This window comes from Corvus hawaiiensis, chromosome 6 (genome assembly GCF_020740725.1).
Source record: "Corvus hawaiiensis isolate bCorHaw1 chromosome 6, bCorHaw1.pri.cur, whole genome shotgun sequence".
Taxonomy (NCBI): domain Eukaryota; kingdom Metazoa; phylum Chordata; class Aves; order Passeriformes; family Corvidae; genus Corvus; species Corvus hawaiiensis.
This window is the reverse complement of record NC_063218.1, coordinates 52180535-52197818: the sequence shown is the minus strand read 5'-3', so window position 1 is coordinate 52197818 and position 17284 is coordinate 52180535. Positions and strand designations below refer to the sequence as shown.

General features: G+C 42.9%; 1 protein-coding gene across 1 annotated transcript in view; it reads right to left on the bottom strand.

Moving 5' to 3' along the window:
• Positions 1-11364: 11364 nt before the first annotated feature.
• The window catches only part of RRAS2 (RAS related 2), a 42882-nt gene continuing 36962 nt past the window's right edge, over positions 11365-17284 (bottom strand). Inside the window, exons 5-6 of the mRNA XM_048307788.1 lie at positions 13293-13411; positions 11365-12819 (exon numbers count right to left, since the gene is read on the bottom strand). Coding sequence (XP_048163745.1) covers positions 12732-12819; positions 13293-13411 — 207 coding nt within the window. The 3' untranslated portion in view covers positions 11365-12731. The remainder of the gene's footprint in view (positions 12820-13292; positions 13412-17284) is intronic.

Sequence of the window (17284 nt, the reverse complement as noted above, 5' to 3'; positions counted from 1 at the left end):
GGTGTCAGGGCCTGTGCCGAGGACCTGTGGGGTTCTCATTCCTCACTCCGTCAGCTGAAGGCAGCACAGGGCCTGTGGTGCTCCCAGGGGCCCACACCTGCCCAGTGGCTGGGAATCAGGTCTTGCTTCCCAGTGTCCCATGGTTGTGAGGCCTGGCTGCTGAGGTGCGTGGTTGTGCAGTGTTAGGGACAGAGACAGCAGGATCATGACCCCATCTCCTGCAACGCCACAGCAGGTGGGGCTGCCCAGAGGACCTGACCATCCCTTGGCCAAAGGAGATGTGACCAGAAGCAGTGCCAGGTCAGCACAGTCAGCTGCCAGGGCAATGCAGGATATCCACAGACACACAAAGGGGTGGAGAGGGCTGTTCTCAAACCCTTCCCAGACAATCTCAGCTCTTTGGCCTGTGCTAGTATCTTCTGGCTCCTTCTCTCACTGCTTGCCCAGCCCTGCTCTTATGTGTAAGATCGCTCAGGAGAAATGTATAAAAATCCCTAGGATACATAAATAAGGACTGGAAGGGACTTGGGTCCATCAGGCCCAGTCACTCATCTCACAGACCACTGTATCTGATGAGGGTTTCAGGCTGAAGCTCCAGAGGCTGCTAGTGAAGAGTTCCTAGAACTCCAGAAGGCAGCTGAAAATCCTAGAGTTCCACCCTGCTGACAGACTTCCCATTCCTAGCTCAAAGGTATTCATGGACTTTACTTAGCCAATTGTTCTTGCACTATTCAGCGCCTTTACTTCAAGTAAATGAATGCCTGCCATCAATCTTTAAATTGCTGGTCTTTATTTTTGAAGGGTGAATATGCCAAACCCTCAATCCCTTTGCATCAGGATAGGGAGAACCACCCCAAGAACTTTTTCATGTACCAGTTTTAACCCAAACCAAACCCTTCCTGAATACGGGTCGTATTTGGCCATACTTTCAAATAGGGAAGACATCAACCAGGTTTCCTTGGAATGGCAATTAAAATGCCCAGACCTGAGCCCTGCTCTTTGTAACTGCATTTACCCTGCGAGTCTGTCATCCTGATAACATCCTGTCACAGATGCTGTTGTTGATGTTATGTATAGACAGTGCATTCCCATTTATCCCATTTATAATCCACATCGAGTGACCTGGATGAAATGGACCATCTGGGAAGCAGTTACTCACAGCCCATCTCCTCCACCTACCTGCTCTGCTCACGCTGAGACATTTGGAAATGGGAAAACTGAAACCATTTACTTGTCTGTGGGATTACTCAGGCCAACTTTTTGCACATGGGAGCAGCTGAGAATCACCCTGATGAGCCCTTACATCCTAGAGAAGCTTCTGTCAGAAACAAACCCCTCAAGACACATCAGTAAAAGCAAAGAGCACAGGTTGGCTGCTCTCCTCTTCACATGCCTCAGCTCAAGTGGAGCTCACTGGCACCCCAGGCTCCTTCTCACTCCTCCTGGACCAAAGCACTGAACAGGAGAATGTCCATGAACCATGGTGGTTCATTCTGACAGGGCAAACACAGCCATGCACCCAGAGCTGTCTTGTCTCAGCATGCTGAAGCAGGTGGGCTGAAAAGATTTTGGGTTGACTTTGCCGAACCTCAGGGGAAGAACAGCCTCTCTACATGGGTAACACATCAAAACCAACACCCTCCACCCCCCACCAATTTTGGCAGAGTAGTGCTTGGAGAGCTTGCCTCTGCCTGCCTCAGGGGAGCCCTTCACACTCATCCTTGGGGAAGAGATGCTTCAGAGTAGAACCAAGTGTGGTCTCCACTGCTCTGCTGCAGGTAAACAACAGCTTGAGACTCCTCAGAAAAATACCCTGGGCAGCAGATTTAGCCTCCTGGGACACAGGTGTCTCCCTGCTTCCTGCATGTGGATGACAAGCTCCCTGAATGCAAAGTCTCCCAACCCTTCTGCTCAGGAGTTTCTCAATTCTTGTTTCACTAATTCAAAACACTATTGACTGACAGTGAAGCCCTTGCCTGTGATCAATTGTGAGCACCTCCAGCTCCTGGGCAGTGACTTTCTTCTGCAAGTGTCCCAGCTCCTCTCCTGCCCCCTGACCCCACACCCTGCACTGCTGACAATATTTCTTCAAAGCTGAAAATTTCAAAAAGGCTTTGATAGGGAAGCTGGGGCACTCATGAGCCCATGCAAGGGGCAGAGACACAAATGAGATCCATGCTGGAATTCAGTCAGAGAGAGAAATGGTTTTCTTGCCATTCGTTCTGCTCCCAGTGCTTCAGGGCATGTGTCACCATGTGCTTGTGCACAGCCACAGCCACACGCATCCGAAATGAGTCATGTCTGCTCCCTGCTCCCAGAGATTCCCTCTGACCACTGCAGATGCAGGGACATCTCAAGGCAAGCATGTTTAATCCGGGGGGAGCAAGGGGCTGGGCTTCTGGGCTACAGCATATGCATGCTGAAGCAGTAATAACATTTCCATTCTTAAAAGCATTGAGAAGCTGCCCCACAGACTCCCCATCCCAGTGCCAGCTGGGGGAAAGACTAAACTGAGCACTGAAAGGACACAAAATATTCCTTGTTTCAGGTGTTTAGAATACGGCAAATGACTTTATCACCCACATAAATGTGATCTGGAACACTGGTTTGAGCTGCTGAAATACCACAGAAATTAAGCTGGCACCAGGGCTGAAGCAAACAGGCTGTTGCTGCATTTTCCTGCAAACAAATGGCAAAGTACCTGCTGAGTCACTGGATGGAGCCTAACAGGTTTAACAGTGGAAAGTCAAGAACCCAAAATAAAAACTCCAGATTAGATATTCTAGAAACACTCTGAGTTTTAAGTGTGCATTTTGGGCATGCCCACACTATAATTATATACATATATTGTATCAACAGGACCGACGCTGCCCCCACCACCCCAAACAGTTGCTCAATGAGATTACGAGTCCTTCAGCAGTGCTAATTAGCCCTTACGCAAGCACGGATTTCACCAAGCCCTCGGGGCTGCTGCCTGGACGTGAGGATGCTCCCGGGTCTGCAGGCGGTGCCCTGCGACAGGGGCCAGCAGTAATGTCCCTTCCTTGCTGCTTCGACAAAAAAGTTCCTCCCTTTGTCCTCCTGCAGAGCTGCCCGGGTTCAAACGCTGGCCAGCCAGCCTGCAGGTGAGGAGGAGGAGGTGAGGGGAGAGTAAGGACACAAAAGGCTTGTGGAGGAGCTAGTTAAAATGAGGAGAAACACTCAGCAATGGGACAAGCAGTGGCGACTCCAGGACATCCAGCATCTGTGCTGGGGACTCCATAAGCCAGAGCCTTGGATGACATAATGCTTTATGCAGGGGAACTAGGCAAGGAGGAACGCGCCTGTTTGCTTTTCCACCCTCCCTCATATTACCCTGCCAAAGTAAAGCTTGTGAAAGTTGGGCTTAACGATTTTGCCTGAAAAGAGGGTATTTACATCCTTAAGAGCATCTGGCATAATTCTGTATTTCATCTTCCTTTCAAAGGATAATGCAGCTTCTAAAAATTCCCTCCAAGAGCCATTATGATTTTATGCTGCTCCTGGTATAATAAACAACTTCATTCGTCAGGCTCCAGGCATTTTGCAAAGAAGCCAGCATCACTATTAACATCTTGCAGAAAGGAACCTGAAGCAGCACAGCTTTCCTAGCAGCAACCAAGAAACCCTGGAAGACACCCACACTGGCCCTGCAGCCTCCACACTGCAATGGCCCAATTCCTACACAGCCACAGGATGACCCAACCCTCTGGTAATCTGCCTGGAAGTGTTTAGAAACCTGACAGTGCCATTCATGGTGGTTCTAAAGTCCCACTCTTTACAAGTATAAGAAACTGGCTCTGCATTCATGAGAGCTCAACTTCTTTCTTCTTTTTAAGAGCTAGAAAATACTATATTTACTATATATATATATGTATGTATAATGTGTATGCTATATTTGCTCGATAGAAAATACTATAATTACTAAAGCAGAGGAAGTCCACAGCAGCGTGGGCACTGATCTGTATTTTTTAGCAGGCTCAGTCTTCCTCATGGACCATATTGCTGAAAGGACAGCGTGCTGGTTTCATCCATCTGTACAGAGTGAACTGCTAAGGCAATCTTTTAGTAACTTATTAGCTCTTTTCATCCTCTGCTCCTCTCTGAAATATATCCTGATTTCCCACATGTACAGAAACGGTGGGACATATAATGTAAGACTGTGCCAGTGGATGAGTATAGTGGCCTCCTGTGAGGTATTGCTCTGATAATCAGTAAAAATAAAAAGCTGAAATTTTAAATTTGCTCTGATCGTTTGGAATTGGTTTTGTATTAAAGAAGGCACAAAGCAGCTCTGGACAACGATGTTCTAATCCACCACGTTCCCCTCCTTTGGGACACCAGCAGCCTTCCAGGGTTTCCCTCAGGCTGCAGCAGCTTGTGTCAGCCCAGGATCCCCTCAGGAGACAGCTGGCGGTGCCACTTTTGGGGAAATTCCAGTCCCCATCTGCTGGGGATTTTTATATTGCATTCATCCCGCTGGACTGGCATCCTCCTGTCTGTAAAAGAAGCTCTGAGCTTTATCAACTGAAATTCAGGTTCAACAAAACCACAACAGTTGGATTTTTTTTCCAATTTATGCAGTGTCCTGCAGGAGCAATTGCCACCAGCCCCAGTACAGAGCCAGGTGTTAGTAAAGGTGTTTTAAATCCCTGCCTTGCACTACATGTGTTGCTCCCATTCCTGTTCCTCCACGGTTCCTGCTGGCTTCAGCATTCAGGAGGAAACTGTTAATACCTCCTTTGGTTGTGTCCTCAAACACAATACTGACATTCCCAGCTTTCTGTAACTACCACAGACAGTGGATAAGCAGCCAGCCAGGCAGCCCTTTCCTGAACAAGGACTGACACTGACTGGCTTCTAATACAGATATTTTAAACCATAGAATGGTTTGAGTTGGAAGGGAAATCAAAGAGCATCTCATTCCAACCCCCCTGCCATCGGCAGGGACACCTCCCACTAGACCAGGATGCTCAAGGCCAGCCTGGCTTTGAACACTTCCAGAGAAGGAGCATCCACAACTTCTCTGGGCAACCTGTTCCCAACACTCTCACAGTAAAGAATTTCTTCCATAAAGCACCTTGCTAGAGAAGGAATTCAGTACCAGGAGCATTAAAAAAGGCTACTCAGGCTTTTATACATCAGAATCTGGAGGGGGGGGGGGAAGGGGAGGGGGTAGAAATAGCAAAACAAAGAAAAATTCAATAAATTTACTCTTTTAAAAATTAATTTTTAAAGCTTACAAAATAAATTTGGACTACTTTAGGAAAATGGAACATGAAAATATCAAAAAGTGAATTTGAAATACAGAGACACACTCACATGCATCAGGCTGTCCCCTCTACTGGAAACTGGGAACTTTGTCACCTCAGTGTAGTGACACAAGCCAAAAATGAGGTGGCAACCACATTTCAAAGGGCAAAAATACCTGTCACTTCCAGTAGAGCAGGCAAAAAAGCACCAACAAATCTCCCTGCAGCTGTCAGCCCTCCCACATCTCAGGTTTGTGATAAACAGTGACAGATTTCACTCTGGAACACAGCAGTTACACTTTCCAGGGTTTCAGTGTTGTTCTGAAATGAATAATATAACTGCCAGATATGGGAAAAAAGTCACTTGATCCCGCTCAGGCTGAGAAGAGTTTGGAATTACAAAATCCTTCATTAGACCATAAAACCACAGTAGAGGTCTGCTCTTGTGCAGGGCATTATTTCAGAGGATCCATATATGGATATTAAAGTAGCAGAATCTATCGGCAGGTGACCAGTTGGAAACTAAACTGCAAAAGCCTTGTAATGCATTGACTCCTCATTCACAGGCAGCAGTCCATAACTATAGACCAAAGCACCTTGTCCTTCTGCACACAAGGTACATTACCTGCTCCATGGTTCACTTAAAACATCTGAGCCTGAGCTGCAAGACTTCACCATTTGTCTCCCTGACATGCCACTCAACAAGCTACTTCTTCCCCAGAAACAAGCAACTTCTCCAAAAAGGGAAGCAGCATTTAACACATTCAAAAATATAACAGACATATCTGATTAACTCCCTAAAATACATCAACTGCACAAGCCACTGCTCCTGTTTCTTCTTTCTGGATCTCTGAAGAACTGGAGCCAGCAATGCAATGCAAGCCTGGCATGCCCTGGGCAGCCACTTGTGGTCCAGCGCAACCTCACCATTCCTGGCATGCACGAGTGCAAACCTCACCCCCAGCTCAGTCACAAAGCTCTACTGGAATGCTATGCTGCTTTAACTAAAGTTTCTGATTTTAAAAAGGCCTTTGCCTTTGTCCTTGTAAAATTCCATGGGCTCCCATTGACCTGTTCCTGCAGCAGCTCCATGTCCAAGTTTACTTGCTGCTTCTCCCCAGCATGGTGTCACTTGCAAACATGTGAAGAGTGCACTCTCTCCTTCAGGTCACTGGCAAAATGTTCAAGATGCCAGGTGCCAGGTGAGATCCCTGCAGCATTTGTCGTCACCAGACTCCACCTGGAGGTGAGCCTGCTACCCACTGAGGACAACCACTCCCTCTGAGCCCAATTCATCAGTCAGTGCTTTACCCAGCCCACAACACCCTGAACCTTGATACCAAAATAGAGTGGGGAAAAGTGTTGAAAGCCTTGCTGAGCTGAGGTAAAAAACATACACTGCTCTCTCCTCATCCACAAATTCAGTCACTTTATCACAGAGGGCAATCCTGGTGGTCAGGTGTGACTGACTCCAATAAATTAATACATTTATACAGACCATTCCCAACCACTTCTCTTTTATGTGCCCAGAAACATGTTCCTGGTGGACTCACTGCATGACTTTCCAGGCACAAAAGCAAGGATGACTCCCTGCAGTTCCCTACATTGCTTCCCAGGCCTTGCTTGAAGAAAGGTGCAACATTTGCTTTCCTCCAGCCACCAGGAATTTCCCTGCTCTCCATTAAAGATGGTCATAATAGATGTCCCAGCAGCCTTGTGAGGGCAGCAGCAGGTTCTCTCTCGGCCTTGGATGGGCTCCATCAGGTCCTGTGAATTTGTATGGGTTGAGCCCTCCAAAGTAATCCCTGCCTTGATCCTTATCCACTGCTCCTGCCTCTTCTCATTTTACCTTCTCACATGGACCTTGGAAATCAGGTGGGTCAAGAGGCAATGGAGGCTCTGGGTACTGTGTCTACTGCCACTAAATCACCGAGCAACAGTTCGCCCATTTTCCTTGTCCAGCACCAAACTCTTGAAGACAAACAAACAGAGGGGAGTGGTCTGGAACCGCCTGAGGAATAGTCTGGAGGAGTATGTCACATTCAGTCCTAGCAACACAAAGACATCAGATAGGAGTTCTATGGGATTGCTCTGGTGCTACAAGTGGGAAACAGGTGTGTATTCACTATTTCCACTCCAGAGCCCTTCAAGGACATTCATTACAAGTAATACTGCTGGGAAGAAGTCATCATAAAGCAGCTCCTGGCAGCAATGGAAGAGCCCAAACCTTAGAACCTGGCAGTGACAGATGCCTTCCCAGATAGGCTACCAACCCAACAAAACTTGGTACCAGCAATCATCATGGATGTATTTAGCTGAACATGAAGTGTTTATACAGAACTTTCTGACTGCAAGTCATACATGTTACTAACAATACATAAATATCACTCATTTTTGCTTTGTCTCTGGTATTCCTGACACAGCTGGCAACTATAAAAGTTGGCAAACTCTGAAGAAATTAAGAATTTGTATAATGTTTTAATTAACATGCATCTAATGCTTTCGACTGCAAGCATCCTTCCTGCTTTTCACATCAATTTCTTCAGAACCACGATTTATAAATCACTGTTTTTTCCCCAGCTCTTGACCATCCAGATTTTACAGAATTCACAGAAAATAATTCCTCTGAAATAGCCCTGACACAGGGCCCCATTTAACTACAGATCAGCTTTGTTATGGTTCTCGCTGTTCATTCCCACCCTGCTTGCAAAAGCAGGCGCTTTAACTCTGTACAGGGATGCTGGTGCAAGCAGCACCTCCCAGCTGCACGTAGGGCTGCCCCTGGTGCCATCTCGTGGTGGTCTGTAGCAGATCCTGGGGCATTCAGAGATGCTGGGGCATAATTGTGCTCTATTGCTCTTCAGTTCAGTTTAACTGATGTGAAAACTGGTTTTAGTATGCCCTAATCCACACCTTGGACTAAGAGACAGGGAATTATGAGGTTTAATCACTGTCTCTACTTGCATTTTTGCTGCTTGCACTTTGCCTGCTAACTTCTCCCTCTGCAATACTTTCATGTCAGAAGCATTACTTGAAAATGTAGCAATTTAAGAAGTGCTGATGTCACTACAAATTAGTGATTGCCAAATACTGTGTATCTTCATACAGCACAATCCAGCTGAAAAAGTAGCTGAACAGACCAGTATTTGCTTTCCAGCAGCAAGACAATGCATTTAATTCTATATACTACTGGTTCACAACTAATATTACATCCATTAATGAAATTTGTCCTTTATATTTAATCCACAAGAGTCTCTCAAACCCTTAATAACTACACCTTAAAAGGCTAGAACAGCAAGTGAGAAACAGAAAGGTCTAGAATAGAAAGCCCATCACATTTTCACAATGTTGCTTCTGAGTATTAAGTTTTTCCTGCAGTTTAATCCCTTGTCTTTTCCACATCTGTGGCTTCTCCCCAGTAAAGGGTACTCCAACCACCACCCATCCTCATTTCTGCACCTGACTTGTTTTAGGCAGGTGTTTCCATGGTCAGAGCTCCACAAGAATATTTAAGTATCGAGAATTTTCCGAAGTTTTCGGGCCCTCCAACAGGTGTGTATACACAACACTGGGATCAAGATCTTGAACACACCTCTACTTAACCCTACGCCAAACGCAGAATTCGCTTCAAGCCTGCAATTTTAACTTGGCTTTACAACACACCCAGGTAAGAAGGCAGAAAAAGCCACATTTACAAAGTGATGAGCAGTGCATTTACCATCCAGGATGCTCTGAGCAAGAGACCATCTTTACAATTTTAAGCCTTCATGTTTTGGCAAGACTGTTGCCCTGCTGTGGGCCAGTGCAGTATCAAAGAAAACACTCCCATGCCCCCACATTTCCAGCTTGATTGTTTTCCTAAATTCCATTTGAATGTTTCTTTTACCATGGTTTTGGTACATGAGGGTAATCAAAATCTACTGGATTGCCTAAATCAAGTGAAAATGAGTTCTGTTCAGCCTGACCCTTTCCCAGCAACGAACTTCTAAAGAATAAGCGCAGATAATTTTTGGCAGTGCTGGGCTTGTAGTCACTGACTTCAAGAGTCTCCTGTCTGGAGTAAGTTCATCAAAGTCTTGTAATAAGACTACGTGGCAAGGCCAGTCAATGACTACACAATGCCACGGGTGAAATCTGCTCACATAAATGATGGCGGAAGAACGTTAGCCAATATTTTTGTTTGAATCCAGACTTGGACTTTATCAACGATGACTAACCACGAGGCCACACATTAAAGTCAGTTTTCTTTGGCATTAGTGGGAGTTAACACCTTCCAAATACATTTTGCTTTATTAATCCTTTCACAACAGCTCATCTCATGCCCCTATGCATCAAAAGGCTTTTGCCTACAACCATGTCAATCCCCCTCCTCATCCAGTGGAGTAGCAGGTTCAGCAGTGTGAGGTGCCAGAAAGAGGTGTTATTTTGTGCTTTGAAACACAGGTCCAGACCCTACCCCTGTGCTCTAGGAAGAGCAAGAGGTGATTTCTGGGTACATTTTAAACACTCCAGATTTCTGAACTGCAAGTTAAATAGATTTATGAATGTGGCCTTGAACTGAAGTGACTACAAACATAAGTGACAAATCTTAAAGCATTTCTTCTGACAGGAAAAGTTGTAAGAAACTCTCTTGGGTTGTCAGCTAAACTCTATCCTACAGCAAGGTGGCAATGTTGTAAATTAAGAACTAATCCAAGGCATATAGATCGGGACTGTACTTTTTAAAAGACTGACAAGGTCCTTATTATATTTTTTTCAAGCATCACACCAGGGCCAGAAGCATAATTTTTCACCATTACCTTCAGGTACAACAATTAGAAAAGCAAATCATTGAAATACCTTCAGCTGCTTTGAACACACAACCACCAAGATCACCCTTACTGGCCAAAAATCCCTATTACTTCTCCAAATATTTACTTCATGTCTGAAGAGCAGGATCCAAAGGCCTACATTTAACATCTCCTTAAAGTGGCACATAAGGAACCAGTCTGGAAAAGAGATGACAACATCACACAGATTTCTCTGCACATTCTCTGCAGCAGAAGCCTTTAAAAGCACATGCACACATCCTAGTTAATAAACTTAGCCCAGACTTGCACAGCAGCTGCTGCTGGTCCCAGGGTTGTTTATCTTGTTTGTAAGGTTCACCACATTTTCAACATGGCTCAGCAGGTGTAGGATCCTTAGCATCAACCTCCTCAAAGTTATCCATCTCTCCATGTGGAGCTCTACCACCTTCTCTATTAGTTACAAGGAGCTGCATGTTAAAAAAACTTGTATTTGTAACACTCTACTATTTAAAGCCATTCTACCATGAGCAAAAGGTTAAAAAAATAGGAAAAAAATTATAAAACCTAAAGATATGTTCACTTCACAAGTTCAGTCTCAGCACACATGCTGTAATCTGTTGTCTTAACTCGTTCTAATGCCACATATTCAGTGATTTAACTCCAGAGAGCTTTACATAGCTAAGAAAACACGTGGTGTTTGCTACAGGCTGTAATTTCTTACATTTGACTTGAAAAATGCAATGCATCTCCCAAATGTGTTTCCACTGTAACTTCTTGTTTGAATCTTCCACACATTCCTCCTAAGTAGCCTTTCATCAACCAATAAATCCATCTGGGAGGGGAAGCTACCCACTCTCAAAACTGCATTACGCAAGCGAATCTAAATTACATTAAAAAAACTTAAATTCCTCTGCAATGCCTGGCAGTATCTTGACCTCAAGGTTTAATGCCTTGCTGCTGTAAAGGTACCTGGAACTTGTTTCAGCCCCGTTTTCTCAGGAGACACATACAGATTCATGGCAGAGGACCTGACAGTGAGCATAGCTGAGCCTGAAAACACAAGGATTATTGTTTGGACCACTGACTACACACTTCAAGCCAAAGCAAACATCAGCTTTTGTCATCTGTCATGACTTAAGTTGAAATGGCTTTTCTTTACTTCCAAGCTTGAAGAAAATGCTGTGCAGACATGCGTTGCTATTCCCTAGCCAGGTTCCATCAGTCCCTTCTCCCCCACCCCCCACCCCCAAAAAATGCAGGTTTTGGAAGAGATTCAGAAAGAGGCAGTGTGCTTACCCCCCAAAAATGGTTAGATCATCTTTAATTCTAGCACCTGAAGTTATACAAGGGTTTGCTTAATAATCAAGTTTCAAAGAACTGTTGGACACATTCAATTAAGGTGACAACTGTGCAATACCACTCAGTATTTCAATATCAGGGACCATACTCTTGAATTGTTTAAACACAATCCACAGAACTCAAACAACCATCCACAGTTTAACTAAACAATCAGTTAAAAGTCTTACAGTTTAATAATTCACATAATGGTCAGTCTTTAGTAAGGGATACTGAAATTCATTAAAACACAACACTAGATTTTACTCTATAGGTGTGCTGGGCAGGCACAATATTGGCCATTCTTGGGTATAACGGGGAGAGTAAGGAGAAATTTACCACAGTTTGGCAAATCCCACATTTTGTCAGTTAAAAGTGAACTGTGAGAATTAAATACTCATCTTTACATATACACAAGTTATGCTGTGAAAGCATATTTGCTTACAAACATATAAAAATACTTGTTAACTAGTTTGATAAGAAAATAATGTATAAAAGTATATAGCAAAAACATTTAATCATCTCTGACAATGGAAAGATCAAATTCGTTTTTATATCACATGAAACAAAAACAGCTACAATTTTAGTTTTCCTTAATCCCTTACCCGGAAATACAAAGGAAGACACAATTTGTTTTCAAACATAATGTGAAATTTCTTAATGAGCTGACATGCCTCAATCCAGAATGAGCTCAGGTATTTGGCCATATCCTAATAGTAGTAGTAATCATCCTGCAGCTGTTCTGGATTCATAAAATAAATACAGTAGAATGTTTTGGCCACCGAAATAAAACTGCAGCATAAATGAGAGATGAAAATTTTTGCTGACAATGAAATTCAGTGTAGGTTTCTTAAGGCTAGCTGAATACTCAAGTCTAATTTAACTGAGGGCAAAAACAACAAAAAAAAGCCAATCCACCCCTTTTTTAAAAAGTATTCTCTATACTCCAATATAGGTCTCTGTAATAGCTAATGAAATGTCAGAAGTAAAAATAAATTAATTCACAAGAGACAACTTATGCATGACTTCAACACCTTGTCCTACACGGTTTTGTTTCATCTCCTTTGCGAATAAAACTCCACAAGGCGCAAGCTCTGAAGGGAGAGAAGGAAGGAACTGTGGTATTAGAGAAGCAGCCTTAGTGTTTTGGTTTGAAGTCTGCCCCAGGATGACCGAGTCTTCTTCAAGAACTATTCTGCCAGCTTCTTGGACTAAGGCTATTCTGGTGACCACTTTTAGGACATGCACATATAAGGCTAGACCAATACCAGAAGTGATGTAAAATGATGGAAAGAAAAAAATAATCTGGCAGTTGATAGCTTGGTTCTTGGGATTCTCAGAAAATAACACAATGGCAGCCTTTCTTGTCTTTTTCTTTCCGTGTTGGCTCTGGTGAAGGAGGGCACTCTTGTTCCTGAAATTTCCTGGAAATAGGTATTTCAAATTAAATTCATAGAATAATTTTCAGCTAAACAAACATAACTACTGTATTCTACACTTTCTTTTTACATTTTCATAGGGAATGCACTTCCTTTTTACATTCAAATTACTGATAAAGTAAGCGATAACTTTTGAGTTCACTTTTTGGTTTTCTTTTTATAAGAAACAAAATTTTTTACAGAAGGCCAGTCTCAGATTTACTTTATCACATTTACTGACTGGGTGATCAATAAAATCTGAAAGATTAAGGCAACAAAATTCTCTTTCAAATACATATTAAACTCATGTAAGCATTTTTCCTAATGAACCTGAGTGTTTTATAATGGAGATCATTGGTCAAAGCTTAGAGGTAACAGCAGGCAGAATCTCCCCAGCAATTTCCCACTGCATTTCAACACCTTTCCTGCAGCTATCCATTAACATATGGACATTAATTATCTGGTCTCAATTACCATACCTTATAACTCTGACAAGTTCATGAAAAGCTTGGTCTACATTCAATCTGATTTTTGCTGAGGCTTCCATGTACGTTACTTTAAGTTGCCGTGCCAGCTGCTGGCCTTCCTCTTGTGTCACCTGTAACAGACATCAGTGATTAGGCTCAAGGGTTCTGCAAGCAGGTTTGTATCAGCAGACACTGCATGTACATGTTAAGGATCCAGTTCTCTCAAACAGTAATGGTTATTTGGGCACAGCACAGTTTGCACCCTGTCCACATGATATAACTGGGAAACAGACTTTTTTTAAAGTAAGTTTCTGCAATAGGCAAAGACTGACTCTCCAAGAAATTCCCCTCACTCCAGATGCCTTTTCCTCAGTTCTGCATAAAGATGAAGTTTTCCTTCAAATGCAGACATGGTTCCTTTGCTCCTCCTCAAAGCAAGTGCTTCAGTTACCATCTGCTGAATTGCTAACAGAATTCTGAATACTATTGCTAATTCACCCTCTAATTGTCCCAGCTAAATCTAGAGGAACAAAAAAATCAGACTACTTTTAAAACAACAACTGCTGTTCAGCTTCTAAGTCTTTATAAAAGTCATTAAAAAAAAGATCTATTAATGATATAGCAAAATATTAACACAGCCAGTTTTAAACATAGCTTAGATTGCCAGAGTTCTAAAAATCCACAAAGCCTTCAGGTAATCCATAAATATTAAAGAAATCCTGGCTCCATAATGACTCCTTGGGAAAACAGTGGAAAAGCAGATGAAGAGGAAACAATGAGCATCATAAAAAGTTGGTATAAAATTTAAAGTGATGAAGCAGAACACAGGAAGCCAGTGGACCATTCCAGGAAGGAGGAATAAGTTGGTCACAGAGCAAAAGCAAAGGAGATCAGTGCATATTTTTGGATGAGGTGGAAAGCAGCGAGGTCAGAGAACAGAGGCCACCCTGAGTGGTGCAAGGCATGAGAGGCTCCAACGGGAAGGTCACCCACAGGGCCAGGGAGGAAAGGGCAGCTTTCAGTGATAAAAGGAAGTACAACAGATCTTGCCAAGACAATGCCTAGAGGAAGAAATGTCAAAGATTACACTGCTTTCACAGAAAAACATTAAACCAGCACGTAGAGGACTGATATAAGAACAAAAATAAGGAGGATTTATTTTTAAAATTAGTTTTGAAAAGGAACTCAAAATATTCATTAGATTAAGAAGCTACACAGAAACAGAAATAGATGGGAATAGACAAGTAGTGGCAGCATTCCCCACAGTGCACGAACAAAGTACTTTTCAGCTTGCAGAATAGTTTCTTAACAGCTACACAGTGCTTTGAGAGCCTTCATGCATGGCATCTCCACATGTTTGATTCCTCTGTCCTTAGCATCCCACTGGTACTATATTCATACACTTCCTGCTGAAATCCCAGCTGCTCCCACTAAACCCTCGTGAAGCTCTTCAAAATGCTCCCAGCACCCTGTGCCATTAGCTGGAGTAACTCAGGATGCATCTGCTGAGCTCAAACACTCACAGCAACTCTGCATTCATTTCAGTGTTATCATCACCAGCTGAAGCAAAAAAAGAAACCCTTAGAAGCAACCCCAAGATCAACTACTGGATGGAGTCTGTCTTTTTAACTGCAGGGCACATAAGGAGAACTGGAATCCTTCAACCCTCCTCTGCTGTTTGAAAACTGAATAATAATGAAGACTCCTGCTCCCCTAGCAAGAACAATTCCACTTCAACCCTCCACTCTGACCTCAGATACTGAAATATTCTGATTCCAAAGCTTGGGAAGGCTGCACTTGGACAAATACTTGTAGCTGTTTTCTGGCACATCAGTGACACTGTAGAATCTCCTAAAGTTTGCACCAGACCTTCCAGAATTTTCTGTATATCTCTACCTCAGACAGATAAGTTAAAGTATAGATATAACAGTTCTTACAAAACAAACTCCTTTTACTTTTCTTCACCCCTGCACAGTTTATTGCAGCCCCAGAAACCTAGAGGTTAAAGTTCAATAAAAATAAATAATTGGCAAGGAATGCATAATCCTGAGGAGAAACTGAACTCTGCCTTTAAACATATGTTAAATAATTTCTTCACTACTCTATCTAAAGCACATTATAGGTATAAGTCAAACTAACCCTGTAATAAAGTTAAATTACACTTCCACAATATCCTGCATTTAAAACATTATAAATACATTAAAGTTCCTGTTGTATTTACTAGAATATCTGTAACTGCTTAATTCCAAAATAACCTTTTTTGTCAGTCTTATGAGTATATTGTCAACTTACTTGTGGTCAATTTTAGTGACCACAAAGTCAGTTAAAAAAAATATTTGGTTTGGAAACACTATGGAAACATTTGCAGTGCCCAAGATGTAAATTAGAGGCCAGAACATACCAGTTCCATCTTCAAAGCTGAGGGAAATTTAAGTACAAACATAGAAATACTTGAAAATAAAAACATGAATTTTCATCTTTTTGTTGTCCCTTCTCAAGTATGACAACCCTGTAACATGACAGGTTTTTCAGGAAGTGTGATAGGACAGCTTATTTAACATCAGCACCAAAATAAAAACTAAATCCTTCTTCTTCAAAGAAGTCTAGATGTTATTTTGACAGAAGAGAACCACAGATCTGATGGTAGTAACTGTGTGTACATCTCTGTGTGTTGGTTCTGCAGTTTTAGCGAGCTTAAGGCTGAATACAAATGAGAACCACTCATAATGCTCATCGTTTTTGTTACAGGACATTTTACTGTTTGTTTCTGGATATCACTCATTCACGCTGTTCAGACAATTAGTAAAAGTTTCTCAAATGAAAACTCATTACAGAAGATGTGAGCGAGTCAAACATGGAAAAGCCTATTGCCCACCTCCCTAAGTTAACATTCTTCTTCTGAAACAGTTTTCATTTGACTACTCCTGTGAACATATGTCCCTCTCTCCACTGTTGTGCCTGATATCTGTCAGAAATACATTAATTTCTGAAGTTTCCATGCTTTCCTCCACCTAAAGCAACTCTACAAGGCTGCCTAACCTGACACTGTACCTGTATTTTGCCAGGACACTGACACAAGACTAAGGGACACATCATACAGGTAACAATGAAATGCTTCCTCAAGTTTGAGAGGAATCCATTTCTGCCACCCTGTGGTCACCCTACAGTGCTCCCAGCACACAAACATTGCCCATTCCTGCCAAGAGTTCCATCGCTCCTGAGGAGTGCATCCATCATCCCGGTTTTCCTGCAGGGATAGTTCACTATCCACTAATTCCAGTTTGTCCACACTCTCCTATCCAAGGTTGCTTCGGCACGTGCAAACTGTGGTTATAAGCACTGACACATGTTCAAGCTGGCTCACTGTGTTCAGACACTGCATCAGATGCCCAACTGATCACTCTCTATGAAGCCCAAAATCACACAAGCCACGGGAAGACCAGAAGGGACACTCTTGTCTGCGGGCACAGACGTGTCCCTGGACACAGCCTCAACATCTACCACTGCAAGAAGTTATTGTCACACTCATACAAGAAAGTGATGGTTAAGAGTTAAGTCCCATGGACTGCTCTTTAAAAGCTTGCTTTAAAGGTACCTGCCAGCAGAGATGATCTCAGCACTAGGTCATTGTGTTAGCTCAGTCATGATGCAAAAGCAAGAACTAGCATTTAATGAAACCCAAGCACTTTCCTGTTGCAACTTGGATTTTCCTTGAAACCCTGCCATCTGGGGAATGATCAGACTTGACCCAGTTTAAGCTAGCAGTTATCTACAGAAAGTCATACATAACCTGCACTGACAAGTCTACTCCTCCGTCACTAGTGGTTATTATTAAAACATCTGGTGAATTATCCTACAGTAGAAACATCCAGTGGCGAGTTCTAAGGAATTGACCCATTTGAGAGAAAGACTGCTACACAGCATTTAGTTTAAAGAAAGAGCAGTGAGAGATGGTGCTTCATTTCTGGTTTCAGAGTCAGCAATTTGTGACTGATTGGGGAATT